The sequence below is a fragment of the Corythoichthys intestinalis genome, chromosome 6, assembly GCF_030265065.1.
Source record: "Corythoichthys intestinalis isolate RoL2023-P3 chromosome 6, ASM3026506v1, whole genome shotgun sequence".
Lineage (NCBI taxonomy): Eukaryota > Metazoa > Chordata > Actinopteri > Syngnathiformes > Syngnathidae > Corythoichthys > Corythoichthys intestinalis.
This window is the reverse complement of record NC_080400.1, coordinates 22,821,761-22,842,299: the sequence shown is the minus strand read 5'-3', so window position 1 is coordinate 22,842,299 and position 20,539 is coordinate 22,821,761. Positions and strand designations below refer to the sequence as shown.

Sequence of the window (20,539 nt, the reverse complement as noted above, 5' to 3'; positions counted from 1 at the left end):
TTGTGCCTTCTAAGGTCAAATGGATTGTATTTTGTAGCGCTGTAAGTGGCAGCCCAGGTATTAATGTTGACCCTGACAGTGGTACTTGGAGAGCTAAGTATTCTTTGAAGAGGTACTTACTGTAAAATGTTTGAGAATATCTGCGTTAAGGGATAGACAGGAAGTTATACTAAACAACACAAAAACAAACAAACCACAAAACCTCCTTGGCAGAGGTAACACTTCATTCTGAAATCTGTTTGAAGTCAGCTCCCGCCTCAGGCTGCTTTGTTCTTATTGCCAACTCATCACACTCGCTTGTCCTACTTTATGTCTCTCCTCACCTCGGAGTCTCTTCAGTCTCTTTTCTTTACGTTTCTTGCGGACGATGAAGAGGAGCGCCACGCCGAGGGTGACCAGGATCACGGGGCAGCCAATAGAAAACAGCTTCTTGACATCGTCATTCTTTTCCAACGGGGATTTGATTGGAGGAATTGTGCCTACCCGGAAGAAGAGCAGACATGATTATTAAACGAGCCAGTTTGACGTCAGAGTCTCACCAATTTTACATTCTAACAACTCACTGCCGTTGTAATCAAGCGTTGCAAACTGGGTGCTCTGGTTGCCACAGCCAGCACTGTTACATGCTTTCATCTTCAGTTCATACCAGGTGGCCTCACGTAGCTCAGCCAGGAAAACTCCTGCAGTGGCATTAGTGCGTACATTCTGCCAAGACCACGTACCTGAAGCAACAGCCTAATTGAAGCCTTTCAAATGTTTTTTTTTCTTTCTAACAAAAATGGAAATGATTTACCTTTCGGGCGAAACTCCAATGTCACAGCACTGATGGGACAGCCGCCACTGGCCCAACCCTGCAAGTTGAGACGGGCATGACTGGAGTTGATGTGGGTAAACACGGGTTGGTCCTTGTTGAACTGGGGCTCTGAGAAGTAACAATGATTACTTATGGATGCTGATAGATTTAATACAGGACAAATACATTCATGCTAATACTTTATTTAAAAATGATTACATTTTATGTATCATTGGAAATCGGTCACTTACAGTTACAGTATATGCATAAATATTAGATGTGTATCAATAGATCTGGATCAATATATAAATTGATTAGGAGCAATTCAAATGGCTCAAAATGCATCATTTTGACATGCCGTTTTGTTAAAATGACTGCTTTTCATTGAAATCTGTGACATGCGTTAGCAACAAAATTGTCAAAAACATCAAAATTGCTTCATATTTGTTACGACTTCGGGTGAAATGGAACTGATCGTGTTAAATTTGTAGATAATATTGCGTTAAAAAAGCCCTAGGATTTAAGTCATATCGGCAAATATCGTATCTCTGTACGAAGATTCAATATCGTATTTTATTGTCATGAAATTGGTGATTTACACCGTTACCAAATGTATAGTATTCTTTGGTAGGATTTTGATTTAAGGAGGATTGATACTTGTTGAATGTGTGTCGAATCAGGAAATAACACAGTGAAATGGTCAAAAAGGATTGTAAGAAGATGTTTTGTGTAGCATTTACCAGTCCTTCTCAGAAAAATAGCATATTGTGATAAAGTTCATTATTTCCTGTAATGTACTGATAAACATTAGACTTTCATATAGTTTAGATTCATGACACACAACTGTAGTAGTTCAAACCTTTTATTGATTTAATATTGATGATTTTGGGGGGAAAAAATCCAGACAAAACCAAAAATCCCTATTTAAAAGAATTAGCATATCATGAAAAGGTACTCTAAAGAAGGTAATAACCTAATCATCTAAATCAACGAATTAACTCAGAACCCCTGCGAAAGATTCCTGAGGCTTTTAAAAACTCCCAGCCTGGTTCATTACTCAAAACCGCAAGACTGCCGACCTGACTGCTGTCCAGGAGGCCATCATTGACACCCTCAAGCAAGAGGCAAAGACACAGAAAGAAATTTCTGAGCAAATAGGCTGTTCCCGGAGTGCTGTATCAAGGCACCTCAGTGGGAAGTCTTTGGGAAGGAAAAAGTGTGGCAGGAAACACTGCATAATCAGAGGAGAGGACCGCACCCTGAAAAAGAGAAGGGCCGATTCCAGACCTTGGGGGACCTGCAGAAACAGTGGACTGAGTCTGGAGTAGAAACATCCAGAGCCACCATGCACAAGTGTGTGCTGGAAATGGCAGAAGCGCCTGACCTGGGCTACAGAGAAGCAGCACTGGACTGTTGCTCAGTGGTCCAAAGTACTTTTTTCAGATGAAAGCAAATTTTGCATGTCATTCGGAAATCGAGATGCCAGAGTTTGGAGGAAGACTGGGGAAAAGGAAATGCCAAAATGCCTGAAGTCCAGTGTCAAGTACCCACAGTCAGTGATGGTCTGGGGTGCCATGTCAGCTGCTAGTGTTGGTCTACTGTGCTTTATCAAGGGCAGGGTCAATGCAGCTAGCTATCAGGAGATTTTGGAGCACTTCATGCTTCCATCTGCTGAAAAGCTTTATGGAGATGAAGATTTCATTTTTTTAAAAAGCATGACTTGGCACCTGCTCACAGTGCCAAAACCACTGGTAAATGGTTTACTGACCATGGCATTACTGTGCTCAATTGGCCTGCCAACTCTCCTGACCTGAACCCAATAGAGAATCTGTGGGATATTGTGAAGAGGAAGTTGAGAGACACCAGACCCCACACTGTGGATGAGCTTAAGGCCACTATCGAAGCATCCTGGGCCTCCATAACACCTCAGCAGTGCCACAGGCTGATTGCCTCCATGCCACGCCGCATTGAAGCAGTCATTTCTGCAAAAGGATCCCCGACCACGTATTGAGTGCATAGCTGATATAATTAATTGAAGGTTGACTTTTTTTGTATTAAAAAACACTTTTTTGTATTGTTTGGATGAAACATGCTAATTTTTTGAGATAGGGATTTTTTTTTTTTTTTTTTTTTAACTTCTATCGCCAAAATCATCAATATTAAAACAATAAAAGGCTTGAAGTACTTCAGTTGTGTTTAATGAATCTTAAAATATATGAAAGTCTAATGTTTATCAGTACATTACAGAAAATAATGACCTTTATCACAATATGCTATTTTTTGAGAAGGACTAGTATATTGTTTTGTTTTATTGGAAAACAAAACCTCAAATTGAGGTTATTACAATACAAATAACAACCCTAAACAGTTGAAAACAGGGGTCCAAATGAAGAATATTTTTTGCAAGTTTGATGTTTGTTGAATGGGTCAAGAGCACCATAAGATGTCCGTGTGCAAATCTGAGATTTTGAAATACTGAAGTGCACATTAATTGTATTCTTTCACTGGCTACCACTGAAAGCGATAGACATCCAATGCATTATAGGGGCATCTGACCTCGGCCGTGGGTCTTGGCCTCAATGATCTCGCTGATGCGTCCTGATCCGACACTGTTCTTTGCTGCCAGCTTGACTTTGTACCAGGTGCCGCAGCGCAGGTTTTCCAATTTAAATGAGCGCTCGGTAGAGCTGATAAACACATCTTTCCACTCCTCTGTGTTGTCCACGGAATACTGCAGCACAAAACCTATGAATAATGCACACAAAACGTGTTGCTATTATCAATTAGATTGTATTACATAGCTATTACAAACTAACTGAGCATTTTGTGGCTCTCACTGTAAATTGATAAACGAAAGTACATTTATGTTCCACTAGATGGGAGTATTAGTCAGTCTGAGCGATACACAAAAAAGCTGTTTGAAGGACAACCTTTCCTAGGTTACTAAAACCTCAGAAGTGCTGCTTACTGAGCATATATGCTAATAACGATAATCAATGTTTTTTTTTTCAAGCGATGTAAACACAGTCAGTTGTATTAACGAGCCTTTTCTTTCTTGGTTGGTGTCGCTTTGAATGTATCTTTTAGTAATGATTTCATTAATTTTCCTTCACCATATTCTTTAGTATAGGGTGACCTTATTTTGATTTTCAAAAAAGACGACACTCGGCCCAGCCCCGAGATACTTAAATTTTACTTGAAGTTCACTTAAAGATGCCTGATCACTCTAATATATTTAAAGTGTGCCTCTTCCGCCTGGATAGAAAAAAAAAAATCAGTTTTATAAAAAAAATAATAACTATATAACCAAAAACACAAATTCAAATTCACAGAGGTTACTTAACAGGCCTTGTTATTCCTAAAATAAAAACGCAAAAAAAAAAAAAAAAAAAAAAAAACCCACACTGGAATTAAATAGTGAGTTAAAAAAGAAAAATCTCTTCTGTACTGGTGAATCCTTGAACAAAATAATAGCTGTCTTTTAAATTCTTACTTTACAAATAAATTATCTGAAACTATGTTCTAAATAATACCTCTTTTGCAGAAAATTCAGCTTTAACAAAAAGTTCATTTCTCTTTCCAGTAAAATAATGTAAATCAAACCGTAGCCTTGAGAATACCACAACAATCATCATTGACAAATTGTTATTCCCACTCAATTATTATTCTCATTCAATGTTCTAGATTACACGCAAACAATAACCAAAATAAACAGAAAAACAATTCAACCAGCCTGTTTCCAAACGCAGCACTTCAAAATTGCACATCCTATATTGCCTAGCGCGGCTTACCTCACTGATAGCTAGCACCGGTAGCCGAGGCAAAAATTAAACATTGCTATAAATGTTTACAATCATCAGCAGCCTAACGATGCTACACCAAATGGGATTTTACGAATCGCACCAGTACAAAGCTCCGGCAGAAGTAAACAGTTGCCGAAAGGTAAGTTTAGCAATTTTACAACGTACCGATAGCCTGTGAGCTCCTGTCGTGACGAAGATTTGTTTGTGAATGAGAATTGATAGTTGATGACATGATAAAGCCAATCTGTGACTGCGCACACATGCGCAAATTTGTATCCAAAGTAGAATAAAAGTATTTTTGACTTAATTACACTTTTAGGTACATGAGCATTTGATTATATATGTATTGAACACAAGTCTTAACAACTGAGCAGGCTCTTTGGGAACATGTCACAAGCCCGACAGTACCGTAGTATTTTATGCAAATCAATCGTAGAACCCGACCGGACTCCCAGAACAAGATGTAAAAAGTGGACATGTCCAGGCAAAAGAGCACATTTGGTCACCCTACTTTAGTGTCTGGTTTGGTATTTATTTGAATGTACAGTTGGTGCAGCACTGAATGTTACGGAATATACTTATAAGACACTCAAATGGGGATGCTAGTACAGTACAAACTCAGGAGTTTCAATATAAGAGTAGACTTTCTAAAGAGAAGTCTCAACTATGACTGTCAGAGAAGTATAAATTCAAGAAAATTTATTAACTTAATAATGACTAACATGTCAGATTGACAACAGTAGTTTCACCATAATTCTAGCAGAAAGAGAAAAACAAGGAAAATGTTTTCCAGATATTGGAAATATCTAAACTAATTGACAACTAATCTGATAATACATAAATGGGAGAAAAAAATACAACGAAAAAAACTAGATATACCCCTAATAGAGCTTCCGCCATTATCTCCTGGTATCCAGGCCAGAGTGATGGAGGAAGTGGAGGTGGTGGACACAGTAAGACGAGGCTGATCTGGGGGAACTGAAGGACATAAATACACACAAAATAAATTGTTTCTGCATAAAGCTATTAAAACAGAATAAGAAAACAGATGCTGTCAGTTGGCCACCTTGCACTAAAAGATTGACGATGATGGTGTCAAAGCCCAATGTGTTGGTGGCCGTGCAGGTGTAATAGCCAGAATCTTCAGCTTTGACTGTGCGCAGCACCAATGTGCCATTAGCCATGATGAGACGCTGTCCGTCCAGCGACACAGGGATGGCTGCGTTCTCACTACCCGAGAAAAATACATTATATTTCACACGAGTTTTAATTCAAGGACCAAAGACTTAATTTAGCGCCACTTCCAACCTGTCTTTGGTCCATTTAACGGTTGGTGTTGGTTCTCCTACAGCGTTGCAGGGCAGTCGAACCTCCTTCATCCATGGGGTCGTCACTGTGCCTCCAAACGAAAGGATCTTTGCAGGGGCTGATAAAATATGGACAAGAGGACGTTATTTTTAACGGCTCAAACTTAGTGCCATTAAAACCTCTTAGCCAGGGGTGTCAAATGTACGGCTCACGGACCATAAGCTGCCCGGCAGGTCCAATCTGGCCCGCTGGGTTGTTCTTCCTGACAGGCACATTGTAGCTCATTCATACTTTACTTAAGAAAACCACATGCTTTTATTTTGACATTGGCGGCGTAAAACTGCAGATTTATGATTTGTGTAATCGAGTGCGTGCACGAATGCACTTGGCTCACTTTCATGTCTGCAGTTACATTTGTTTAGACGTCCCCTCACAGTCAAAATGGATTGGACGTCTAGCACCGTCAATGGCAGCCAATGAGTTAACAAGGACGTGACCAAAAAAAGTCGCAAAACAAACAGAAGGTGACACAAAATCAACAAGAAGTAACCTGGAAATGTCCTAAAATCAGCAGGAAATGATCAAAAATGTAAAGGAAGTGACACAAAATTAACCGTTTACAACGATAGATGTCCAATTCATTTATGATGGAAGAACTGCATGTGAATGCTCATTATCCAATTCCAGTGCCATTGACGGCTCACTGGCTACCATTGAAGGCGTTCAACGTCCAATCCAATTTGACTGGGATGGGCGAATGAACGACGTCCCAGTCAAAATGGATTAGACGTCGAACGCTGTCAACGGCAGCCAGCGAGTTAAATTATTTGGCCGAAAATAATCTTGCCCAGCCGACATGAGATTTATTTGCTTTGAATGTGACCCACTAACCAAAATGAGTTTGACACCCCTGCTCTAAGCAACTAGTATTCATGAATGGCCAACGACCAGTCTGTGGTTCGAGAATTTGAATGACAGGTTAACAGTGTCAATCATACCAAACTATTTAAGAAAAACTCCTTCCCTGAACTATTGCCAGCTGGAAGCGCAGATGTGTCAAGGGACCTAGCTGGTGAATAAATTTGGTTAAATATGACTCCTCAGACTGTATGTGATGGCTGATACCCCTTACGATTACAACATGACATTGCCCAACAAAGTACAGCATGTGAATAATACAGAACGTGACAGAGAATGAGCAGAGAGGATATAATGGGGGAAAAATTCCATCCAATCCGAGGCCTGGTCACCCTCCCACTTACTTTCTCTAGCTAGGCTTCTTAACGCCAGCACTCTAGTGCACTTATGTTCATGTTGAATGAAGTATTGAGTGTGAAAGCCTGAGGATGCTGCCATTTACAGCTGCGGATCACACCACGCACGCAAGCTAAGCTTTACGTCAAGCAGCACAAAAAAGAAAAAAAGAAAACATTTCCCTTTTTAATTCAATCTACATTATTTTGCCTATATTTTAATCAAAACGAACCACCTATTGATTTAACTGGGCTCTTCATTGCCTGGTTTATTAGTTACGTAAGTCTTCTCCTGTCATGGCACTTTCTCTTAGCCCTCTGCACCCTCCAATCACCTCCCTAGGTTTAGAGCAGTTTATCTGGTGCCCTCTGAACTCAGAAATCAATAGTGCACCTTGCAACTCGGCATGAAAACAGTCAGTAACAGACAGCGGGGGGAAGCTCAGTAGAGAAAAGGAATGCAATGAATCTGAGGTGATGCTCAATGCTCGGTTTCCAACAATAAAAAACTTGTTTTGTTTTTATTTTCACCCATTTTTCCCTGTGTGTTTTATTTAAAGCAACTCTGTGTGCTTTGAATTTTCCCGTTGGGAAGAATAACACTTAAATTTTTTTTTAAACAAAATAGAGCTACCGTAAAGTTAGAAAACTGATGGATCTAACGATAAAAAGAGTATCTAAACCCAGAAAATATGTTCATGAGTAGCTCTACTATACTGCTAAACCCCTTTTGGACAAGTCAGATTATCTCACATCAAAATCTGGTATCACACAGTGGGACCTCACCCTTGGCGGCAGGCTCAACGGTGACCTTATCGCTGAAGTTTCCTCGTCCTGCAGTGGTGACGGCCGCAGCCCAGATCAAGTACTGCTGCCTGTGGTTTAGGTGGCTGATGCGGTAAAAGACAAGCTCTGGGTTGGCTTCATATTCGCTGGGCATCTGAGGAAAGAGAAAAGAAAAGACACAAAAAAGGCTGTGAAGTAATCTCACATACTATGAATAAAACACTCAGCGGCAAAGTTGCTGTCTATATGTGCTCGAGATTGGGTGGCAACCAGTTCAGAGTATATCCTGCCTCTTGCCCATAGACAGCTGGAAAAGGCTCCAGCATGCTTGCAACGCACGTAAGGAAGTAATATATAGCTAATGGGTTGCTGGATGGACCAAAACACTCACCAAAAAACAAAAATAACACAATCTAAAGATGTATCTACAGAAGTACAGTGGGGCAAATAAGTATTTAGTCAACCGCTAATTGTGCAAGTTATTCCACTTAAAAATATTAGAGAAGCCTGTAAGTGTCAATATGGGTAAACCTCAACCATGAGAGACAGAATGTGGAAAAAAAACAACAGAAAATCACATTGTTTGATTTGTAAAGAATTTATTTGCAAATCATGGTGGAAAATAAGTATTTGGTCAATACCAAAGTTCATCTAAATACTTTGTTATGTACCCTTTGTTGGCAATAACGGAAGCCAAACGTTTTCTGTAACTCTTCACTAGCTTTGTACACTCTGTTGCTGGTATTTTTGCCCATTCCTCCATGCAGATCTCCTCTAGAGCAGTGATGTTTTTGGGGCTGTCGTTGGGCAACACGGACTTTCAACTCCCTCCACAGATTTTCAATGCGGTTGAGATCTGGAGACTGGCTAGGCCACTCCAGGACCTTGAAATGCTTCTTACGAAGCCAGTCCTTGGTTGCCCTGGCTTTGTGTTTGGGATCATTGACATGCTGAAAGACCCAGCCACGTCTCATCTTCAACGCCCTTGCCAATGGAAGGAGATTTTCACTCAAAATCTCTTGATACATGGCCCCATTCATTCTTTCTCTCAGATACTTCTCAGATCAGTCGTCCTGGTCCTGGTCCCTTTGCAGAAAAACAGCCCCAAAGCATGATGTTTCCACCCCCATGCTTCACAGTGGGTATGGTGTTCTTCGGATGCAATTCAGTAATCTTTCTTCTCCAAACACGAGAACCTGTGTTTCTACCAAAAAGTTCTATTTTGGTTTCATCTGACCATAACACATTCTCCCAGTCCTCTTCTGGATCATCCAAATGCTCTCTAGCGAACCGCAGATGGTCCTGGACGTGTACTTTCTTCAGCAGGGGGACACGTCTGGCAGTGCAGGATTTGAGTCCATGGCGGCATATTGTGTTACTGATAGTAGCCTTTGTTACTGTGGTCCCAGATCTCTGTAGGTCATCCACTAGGTCCCCCTGTGTGGTTCTGGGATTTTTGCTCATCGTTCTTGTTATTATTTTTACGCCAAGGGGTGAGATCTTGCAAGGTCTAGGCCATAGTGGAGTTTGGAGTGTGACTGACTGAGGTTGCGGACAGGTGTCTTTTATACCGATACTGAGTTAAAACAGGTGCCATTAATACAGGTAACGAGTGGAGCCTTGTTAGACCTCGTTAGAAGAAGTTAGACCTCTTTGACAGCCAGAAATCTTGCTTGTTTGCAGGTGACCAAATACCTATTTTCCACTCTAATTTGGAAATAAATTCTTTAAAAATCAAATAATGTGATTTTCTTTCTTTTTCCACATTCTGTCTCTCATGGTTGAGGTTTACCCATGTTGACAATTACAGGCCTCTCTAATCTTTTCAAGTAGGAGAACTTGCTCAATTAGTGGTTGACTAAATACTTATTTGCCCCACTGTAAGTAGAAATATAGATTTTTTTATTTTTCAGAAACCAAGAACAAACATTAAACATTATAATAACAATAAAATTGAGGACAACATGCTAAATTGATGTCTGTCTGTTAAGGTAACATATTAAAAATTTATTCAGATAACTATAGCCTAAACGACAAAATATGACTTGTTTACAAAACTAGCGATCTCACTCCAAATATCTATCAAACCATCAAAATCATCTGCAGTATCACTTCTGAAAAACTGCGCCAATTATGTTGAGGGCACGCCCAGCGTGCTGTTATCACAGCTGTCAGTGTGGGGAAAAAAACATAATATATAAATCACACCTAAGTATAGTATAATAAGTATACAGTATACAGTCATAAACCCAGCCAAATCTAGGGGAAAAAGTGACTTAGGCTAAGTTCATACTACAGGTCTTAATGCACAAATCCGATTTTTTGTCATATCCGTTTTTTTGGCGTGCCCGTTCAGACTGCCTTTTTCCATTGAGACCATTTAAGTATTGCGCATGTGCACAAATTCACAGTCCGACACACGCTGAGCAAGAAGACCCGCATGCGCAGAAGCATCAAAACAAATAACCACACATGCTGGCTGTCGTTCGTCATTCCAGGGATATCATATTTTGCTTTTCAAAAAGAGGGCACAAATAACAGACATAAATAATACCCGTTTAGACTTATATTCAAAATTTATATGGATCGATAGCATGCACGCACTGTCCGTGCATGTCACACTCACATAAGGTAGTTTGCCCCGACTCTCGGCCGTGTAAGCAAAGTTAAAATATTGCTCATATAGAGCAGAGAGAAGACCAATCATTTTCAGGCTTATCCTCAACTCCTCCGCAAAAGCAGTGTTGAATGCAAGGTAGGCGCTAATAACGCACAGCTGCACCGCTACCGTATCGTCTCTCTTGCTGTTTGATGACATAATTGTTGCATTAATTCCGATTTGGAAAAATGTGGCCCAGATCGGATTTGAACCACATACAAAAGTGACCCAGATCGGATTTGGAATGGTCCAGTTCTATGTGACTTGTCACGTTCAGACCGTCAAGTTAATGCCTCACTCGAGTCGGAGTCGGAAAAACACGAAAAAATCGGATTCATGCATTAAGACCTGTAGTATGAACATAGCCTTATAGTCCAGAAAATATGTTATATGATTTAATGTTTGCGTGGTAAAAAAGAAATCAGTGAGATAAATCCAAGGGGTTCCAAACACTGGGTCATACTGTCACTTTACTAGAGAGGCAGAAGTAATGTGAAAGACTCAGTGAACATCAATTTAATGTGAACCTAGCCCTCAAGTCTCCCCCAAAACTAAAAGCAAGGACAGTCTTGGAAGGTGTACCGAGATTTGTTTTTTTGGAGGGGGTGAGACATAATCTAATACACCAGAGGTGTGTGTGAGAGGGAGTTGGCTGGAGGGGGAGGACAGGAGGCGAAGAAAATAGCTTCTCCTAAGGCAGGGTGAACACAGACAAAGATAATGGGGAGAAAGATAAATGAGTCAGTCAGAGATATCATGAACAGTCATACACTAATGAGGCCAATCTGCAGAAGCCACAATACGCATGCAGAATGGCATAAATCTGCATTTACACTCGCATACGCGAATGATAGAGAAAACACACATACAGTGGCATACATGACCTGGAGGTGAATGTGTAATTGCAGTGTGTTTAACTCAGCCGTGTGCCTGCTGTCTAGTCACATCATTGTCTTCTTTGAGCACACGTAGAGTATACACACACACATACGTGCATACAATTACACACAGTAACTGGCACTCACTCCGTAAATCTTCTTGGATTATTCTTTCATTTACCTTTCAGTTAATACACAAAATAAATTACAGTGGTGCTTTGGAAACTTCAGTTACAGTATTTGAAGAGATATTTTTGTTTGGACTTCATAGAGAAAAAAAATTCACCTCCTGCTAGCCCCGAAGTCGGGAACCTTTTTGACCAAGAGAGTTTACATATTTTGTTGTCAGCTTGTCCGAGTCGGCTTTGTGATCACTATTTTTTTTTTCGTGAGCGCTTTTGAATGCATCATGCGGGAGCAAGAGTGAGGGCACGCTCAACTTTTACGAGCAGTCGCTAACTTGTGATCGAAATAAATCTTTAGAAAACAACAACAAAGGCCTGACATCGTTACTTGGGATGTTAAAATCAGGGAACTTGTAAATAACAGTGGCCAAGACAGGTGTAGCCTCTCAGAGCAGCTATTTTGTGAGTCTCCTGGATGTGGCGACAATTTTGACAGGCGAAAAAGTCATCAAAGTCAAACTGATTGTGCACCTCTATGACTTCAGGTACCACGTAGTTCACTTTTAGTGGTTTAATTTTCCTCTATGCATTCTTATATACTCCAGATTGCTTGGCATTGAGTTGGGCGGTGCCAACCCTGCTGCTGGCTGAGCGGAGACTTAAGGCGCAAGACGAGTTCTGTACTAACGCCCATCTCCGTGCAGTCCGCGACGGGAGGACCACCATTGGGCACTGAATTGAAGAATATTATTATGACGTATGTTTAATGGCTCAAGAAAAATGTGTGAATGGACCATCAGCTCAGCACAGCTCGTTCATGTCAAACGAGCCGGCCGGTTCCACATTTAAAATCACGGAGTGTGGAGAGCCAGATGCACTCATCAAAAGAGCCAGATATGGCTCGCAAGACATAGGTTCCCGATCTCTACGCTAGCCTAATGCCAATATGCAACATGACATGGAGAGAAAAAAATATATGATAGCAGTACTTTTGATTTCATATGGCTATTTAAGCATATTTTTAACACAAATTATGTATCAACACTCAGAGACAGCAAATATCATAATACTACAGTAGGGTGGCCATTTCCACAACACCAAAAAGGAGGAAACCCTGTGGCATTCAGTAAGGAAAAGGCTGACATCTGGCAAAGTGCACCACAGTCACATACATGATAACAATGGTATCATAATACAGTCATTAAAAGATATATTGTTCATGAAAAGATAATTTATCTATGATATACCATATCATGATTAGGCCTGTCGTGTGTAACACAATAGGAAAAACATATCTGGAGAAGGCAAATTTCAATTTTGTAAGTATTTTTATTTTGCAAATACGTCGCTCTTTCAAAGTGCAGTGTCACGCAGCAGAACATTTATGGCTTTAAAGGGATCCTCTATTTTAAGACAAGTAATTCTTAAAAGATCAATGTTAGTATGAGTTATAATAATTTGATATTAAAACCCCTCTTAATGTTTTTGTTTTAATAAAGTTTGTAAAATTATTTTAAGTGATAGGTCGCCATTCTTGTTACGTGGCAGTGCGTGACGTCACTGATCCCGTGGCCGAAATTCCAGTGTGTCACTCGTTAGCTTTCCCAACATGTCATCAGTTCTACCCTTCCTATTTGAACCAGATCTGAAAAGTGAAGAGCAGGACAGCACTGTCGGTCGTTCACAAGACGAGCTTCAGGGAAAAATGCGTGCAGCAAATAGAGAGTCCTGTTGGGAACTCCGGTTGGGAGCGAGAGTGTATGCTGTCCGGTTTTATTAGCAGATATTCAAGGTAAGCATATTGCGTTTTCAAACTTATCCCAATATAATTATGTAGATTGTTAGCATCCAGCGCTGTCGTGTGCTTTACATACAGTACAGGCCAAAGAGCACACCTTGTGTAATCCATGTCTTGTACATTGTAACGCGTGGTAGCTAGGATACGTGTATAAAAGTACCAAAAAGGGGAGAAGCTTTGACTATGCACATTTATTCACAAAAAATAATATTTCTACCTTGACCACTCTTCACTGGGGAGCTCAGCAGTATGCAAACCCATGTTCCCTGACGAACTCCAACATTGTTGTAAGGTCCACGTCAGAGTCACTGTCGTCACTGTAGCGTGCCATAGTGCTTTAATTATTTAGTATGATTTGGGGAAAACTCCCACGAAGAATGGTCAACATAAAAGATAGCAATAGTAATCCATATCCGCGTTTTTTTACTCACTCGAAGATCCAGGAAGTAGACAGATCCCATGGCAATGTTGAGCCGTCGATTCGACAAAATAGACTGATCCGAAAAGCCGTTGTGGGACCGACGGATCAAAAAATCGGATCCAGAAAATAGACAGATCCCTTACTTGACTGAGGATCCAGGAAACATGTTCGGGCACCAGTTGTAATGCGTGGTGGGTAGGGTACGTGCATACAGGGACCAAAGAGGGGGAGAAGCTTCCACTTATTATTTTTAGTGAATAAATGTGCATAATTCCACCTTGACCACTCACTTCACTCCCCCTGTTTTCATTTGACTGGAAATTGCATCCATAAGCAGCACATCGGGGCATTTTACTTCGCGAGTTTAGGCAGCAATAAGCAATTGTTTAACACGCTAGAAATTTGGAAAGATACCAAATACGTCATCACTGCGAGCCCGCAAACCATGGCGCCAACTAACGGTCAAAATATGGACTAAATATTATAAAATATTGCCATTGATTTAACATTTTATGTGTTTCTAACAACATATTTTAGTTCAAGAGAACAATTGTGGTTTATTAGAGCCTACATGTATTTAAGTTAGAGGATCACTTTAAATGTGAAACTAAACTAAATCTGCATAAATAAATGCAAGAATACAATTTTTATTTCTTTTTTATTTTTATATTGAGCAGAAAAATATTTTCAAAAAAAACATTAAAGTCCAGCAACAACAACTACTGCCCTGTCTAACGTGAGAAGCAGCTAACTGCCAGCATGCTAACATAAACGGCAAGAAAAACTCAAATTCCTCCTTACTAACGGATGTGTTGACAATAAAAAAATAATTTAATTTGTGGCAGTGGCGCCTACAATTTAACAGCAAATCAGATATTAAGATGGAATAGCACTTTCCGAAGTACTTAACACAGCTCCCAATGCAGCAAGCACTCGTGAACACACTGGGGTGTGTTGCATTCAGGCGCAACAAAGGAGGACGAATAAATGTCGTGCTTGAGGCTTTGCCTGTTGCAGAGCATTTAAATTCAGGACTGTTCTGCATAACCCTATACTCATAAGCGGATTTTAAGGGGGGGCAGGCCCCTCCTGGAGGCCGAAAAGTGTCCCTAGATGTAATTGACTTTCCTACATATATATATATATATATATATATATATATATATATATATATATATATATATATATATATATATATATATATATATATATATGTATATATATATACACATATGAAAAAAATTTTTAAATGATTTTTTTTTTTTTTTGTTTGATTGAAAATTTTTTTTTTTTTTTTTTTGATTGAAGCAACTTTTTGGGGGATTGAATGATTTAGACACAAATGTCCTAATCATAATATGGCCCAAACACAAAAAGGATTGCTTCAATCAAAGAAAACTTTTTCAGTGAAAAATTAAGTGCAAATTTTTCAATCTCAAATATTTTTTTGCATTCAAAAACTTTTCTGTGATTGAAATTTTTCTTTTTTTGATTGAAATTATTTTTCTTTTTGGAAATATATATTTTTTAACCAACTTATTTTTTGATTGAATAATAGAGAAAAATGTCCTAGCCAAAATGTGGCCCAAACACAAATCAACATTACTTCAATCAAAGAGTTGCTTCAATCAAAAAAAATAAAAATAAAAATTCATCAAAGAAAAACATGCATTACATGCATTTTTTTAGTTTTTTGAGTTTCAAATTTATTTTTGCATTCAAAGACATTTTTTTTTTTTTATTGAAGCGACTTTTTTTTTGGGTTGAAAATATATATTTTGATTGAAGCAACTTTTTTTTTTTTTTTTTTTTGAAGCAACTTTTTTTTGATTGAATAATAAAGACACAAATCTATCTCCATACGGCTCCGCCCAGGGGATACAATTTTTGACTGGGGTAACTACATTGGCGCGACACCGGCGGGCGTATCAAATTCAATGCATGACGATCTTGGCGAAAAATATTGCCTGATTTAGAATTCCCTTCAAGAACGATGGGAAACAAAAAACGCTCATTGTCGGCTTCTTATTTTAAATATTCTTGTAAGTTAATTTTATTGCTGACACTGCATTTTGGGGTCATCAACATGTTGTGCCCCCCCCCCCCCCCCCCCCCGCCTAAACATAAAACTCCTGATTACGTGAATGAGTTTTGTATGGTACATTCATTTCCTCCTAATAACAGCTTGCCTAAAAAGACTCCTAGAAAACATTTGCTGCTACCATTTAAATGTCACCACACCCAGCAGGTTGGCACTAATTTCCATTTTCAGTGGTCCAGTTATTTTAGGGTGGTCAAAATTGAGCCTGCTGCCATATTTTTTATTCCTGCAGGATAGTTGCTTCACATGAGAAACCCAGATGGGCAATTATTTATTCTTCAGCTGGTGTTCATCAACCAGTCCTCTCTGCCTATCCTTCACCCCTTGCTGTGCTAATCCTTCCCTTCTCCTCCCACCTTTGGTTTTACAGCCGCCAGTACATTGAGCCTCCCCACTTTGTGCTTCACAACCTCTTGCTGACTCACATTTACTTCAATGACTCCCGTGCATTTGTCTCTATACTCACAGGTGGAGAGTGAGGGAGAGGTACAGCAGGAGTCATGAATGGATGGATACTGTACCAGTCAAAAACAGCCAAGCGGAGGGTAGTGGTGGTGTGGTGTGAGTGAGCGCATGCTGCTGAAACGGATATTAAAATATTTCTTAAGAGGGGCAATAGCGGCGATCTAGGGAACAATAGAGGGACATAATGAAAAGCAGAACAAAAGTACTCCCCGTGCAGTGTGTATGCAAACCCACCATATTATCCCTCCTTTCTTCTCTCTCCCTAGTACAACTCATTTACATAGTAATCATCCTGAACTCTGCATGGGGGCCTCAGATGGATGCATGAATGAATCGATAGATAGATAGATAGATAGATAGATAGATAGATAGATAGATAGATAGATAGATAGATAGATAGATAGATAGATACTGTAGATAGATACTCTAGATAGAAAAGAGAGAATAATAGACCGACAGATAGATATGTGTGTCTTCTATGTGCATGTGTGTTTTTCTGTCCTGCTTGATGAACAGATGAGGTTGTCCTGGCAACGCGATGAGACGCAGATATGCAAATAAGGCGGGAGGGCGAGCTCACACACGCACACACTGCAGTAAAGCGGAGCTCATTTCCCACACACGCCTCGTGCTGAGACTGCAGCAAAAAAAAAGTGCAAGAGCGCATACAGACTCTATGCTGGGTAAAATTGAATCCTTTCACTTTTATCTTGGTGTCATAAGAATTACGGACACAAGATTAATGACAGAAAATTAAAGCAAATGGAATGTTTTCGCTCCAGAAATGATCTCTTTTATGCACTTTTTCAACTCACCGGTTGGCCTGATCCGGGGTTCAAGCAGTAGATAGTGTACTTGCGGATGATTCCATTTGGCTTATGAGGGGGTAACCAGGATACCACAACACTGCTGGCGGAGGAAGGCACAGCTTTGATGCCAGCTGGGGGCCCGGGGTCTACAACATGAGAGAGAGGCAATGGACTGAGAAGCATGTAAACAAAATGATAATAGATGCATGCTTGCAATAAAACATAGATCAATTTAAATCATTTGTGGGATTTCTTGATTGTCCAAACAACAGTCATAAAATATGTATTATTATAGCACTGACTTATTCAATTTGATACCAAACATTTGTATATTGCGGAAAACACACACAAGGCGGAAAAAGCAGTTTCTGCTCTTGCACCCCTCTTTAAAATAATCTGCTGTATTTTAAACCAAAAGAACTTTTGTATTTGATAGAACAATATGTCTATATGCTGGCATAGCGGTTTCATGGCGCATTATGTCCCCGGACTATTTTTAATTTGTCCGTTTTACTCCGTTTACAGATACTGCGCAACCGCTTTTGTTTCAACCCAGCCTTAAAAAGAAGTACCATAGTTATATTTTTTTATTCAAAATGTCTATCATTTTTAGCTTAGTGTCATTAAGTGATATCTAATATTTAGTTAAAAAAAAAAAAAAACTACTACTACTACTTAAAAATATTATTCATATGCATATTTTTAACTTTTAAACAAATTACGCTACAATGAAAAAAATAGTGTCTGTAACTGATATCTACCTCATAACTATTGCGTAATTGTATTTTTTTGTTACTGTTGCATTTTACCCGATATTTTAGATGATTAATCGATCCAGACAATGAAAAATGAAAAAAAAAAAAAAAACTAACTGTAAATATTTGAAAAACAAAATCTCGACCACTCCTTTTTGTTCGTGACTTCAGTGTCGTGACCCTTGTTATTAGTATTTTACCCATAAAACCCCCACAAAGTCCAGCTGTGGCCATTCACAGCTGTAACTTGACACTCGGTGCGACACGCTACACAGAGTTTTTGGATCGAAACAAGGTAAGTACGTGATAACATCTCGTTAAAATCAGCGTGTCTTTTATGATGCTCGCTCATGGTCGCACCACAAAACGACGTACATTGCCGTCGAACGCTAGCACGAGAATTATGGACACAGCAGACTAATAGACTAGCGTGCTATCTATTATCTTTTCGACCCTTGTTACCATTTGGATTGCTTATTATGGGAAGATATTGGTGTATGAGATAAATTAGATGCTTAAATCATAAAGCCGAGGTCTTAGGCTTCGAGGCCAAATACTATAAATAGTGTTATGTACTCACATTTATATGTTCCCTTTATGCATATGGAGCCTTTTATTCTCAGTATCTCGCATTCACATTCTTTAATCATAACTGAAAAAAATACTGTAAAAGCCCACTGCAAAAATATTATGGTATTGGAATTTAACGCTGGAATTTCCCCTGGAAATGTTTTTCTTTGAACAGGTTTAAATCAAGCCAAATCAAAAAATGCATGCAGTAAAGTTATCATTAACTCTACAGCTAACTCCCCGTTTAGCCATGTTTATTTACAAAATAAAACACAGGGCTAAATCAAATCTACATTTACTCACACACCAATTTCCTTTAATATTGTACATCCACCCACATGTCTTAGTGCATGCATATTGATTACATAGATTATAAATAAGACTTGAGTAGACAAAGGGGGATCATCTTGAAGTGTTCGTTAGTTATCGTTATGTACCAAGATGGGTGTCGAAAACCTTTTTTTAAATGAGAAAATTAAAGAAAATTTCAAAGGTCTTAAAAATGTCTATTTTTCACTTACCTGATTTGACCTACTTTTAAGGTGTCAAAAAATGCCCTCCTGTTCAAAAATGTTCTTCCCGCAGAAAATCAAGATTTTAAGCTTTCCAATGATGTATCACACATGCATAAAGGACAATTTTGAAATTTGGCCAAATTTTGGGTCTCAGAGAGGAACTTCAAGTCACCGCCATATGTTTTCCGTCATATATTTATATATCCTTATTCAGTGTCCAATATCATTTAAGCACTTATTTATAGAGCATGAAACATTTAATATGAAGGCCTTTGTTTATACAAATGCATATTTATAGAAATAAAAAATATTGCAGTTTGATTGAAACAAAAATATTTTTGATGTTTATTTTTCACAAGTGGGGAATTTATCAGACAAGTAAATGCGACACGTTGCCCATTAGAACAAAGGCCACAATTGGATGAAATTGGAGGAAATCTAGTCTACGACATGAAAGTTATGAATGCATTTAAATGGAGCATTAAGATAGCAAGTGACAAGACCTAAATGTTTTTCATGACATGAGCTGTCACTTGGGCTTTTTTTGTTTTGTTTAATCATTAAGCCAAAATTAAGGGCATGAACATTGTGTAACTGCTGCTTATTGTGAAGTGACTTGAGCTCAATGCCACCATGCAGCACTTGAATCTAATATTTTAATTACAAATGAAGGAAAAAAAAAAAAAAAAAGAAAGTAAAAATCAGTCCCACAACAGCTCAGATCTTGAAACCCCTATCTATAGCCACAACTGCATTCCACAGCACTTTGAACTTGTTTATAATTTTAAACTGTTAAACAGTTAAAGTTTTTTTATTGTGAAGTGACTTGAGCTCAATGCCACCATGCAGCACTTGAATCTAATATTTTAATTACAAATGAAGGGAAAAAAAAAAGAAAGTAAAAATCAGTCCCACAACAGCTCAGATCTTGAAACCCCTATCTATAGCCACAACTGCATTCCACAGCACTTTGAACTTGTTTATAATTTTAAACTGTTAAACAGTTAAAGTTTTTTTGTTAATACTGTATAACAATAAGTGTCACAAATGAGCATTGCTACCTTTGTAAAGCCCCCATTTTGAATCATATCAGATTAACTAGATTGCAGAGGTCTACTTGAAATAGTCACTTGAAATTGTAGCGTGGTAAAAAGAGGACCATAGAGTACCCAAATCACTGTAACAAGCACGGCCATATAACACACATATGCACATTCAAAAGGACCCCCACAGAAGGCGGTCGTGAATCACTGTCCTCTCTGCTTTAGCGGCAGACGGAGGCGGGCTGACAATTGCTCTGTTTGCTCCACTGTAAACACTTTCCCATATGCCGTACACAGCACTGAGGGCAAACGGATCAAAAAGATAGTGTTGAACGTATGTGAAAAGGTTGCCCCTGGACACACTGTCGGCCCGTATCAGGGAGAGGAGGGGAAAGAGCCTCTCAGCCTGGATGTGATAAACACTCACACACGGGCACGCAGATGTTTTTGAAGAGCT

The 20,539-nt window shown here is 39.1% G+C and overlaps 1 protein-coding gene across 3 annotated transcripts in view; it reads right to left on the bottom strand.

The window, feature by feature from the left end:
- Positions 1-20,539, bottom strand: part of dscaml1 (Down syndrome cell adhesion molecule like 1) — a 246,311-nt gene that overhangs the window by 14,400 nt on the left and 211,372 nt on the right. For all 3 annotated transcript variants that reach the window (XM_057838656.1, XM_057838654.1, XM_057838655.1), the window contains exons 21-29: positions 17,206-17,345; positions 7,944-8,097; positions 5,905-6,022; positions 5,663-5,826; positions 5,476-5,574; positions 3,350-3,538; positions 794-922; positions 564-722; positions 324-479 (exon numbers count right to left, since the gene is read on the bottom strand). In XM_057838656.1, coding sequence (XP_057694639.1) covers positions 324-479; positions 564-722; positions 794-922; positions 3,350-3,538; positions 5,476-5,574; positions 5,663-5,826; positions 5,905-6,022; positions 7,944-8,097; positions 17,206-17,345 — 1,308 coding nt within the window. The remainder of the gene's footprint in view (positions 1-323; positions 480-563; positions 723-793; positions 923-3,349; positions 3,539-5,475; positions 5,575-5,662; positions 5,827-5,904; positions 6,023-7,943; positions 8,098-17,205; positions 17,346-20,539) is intronic.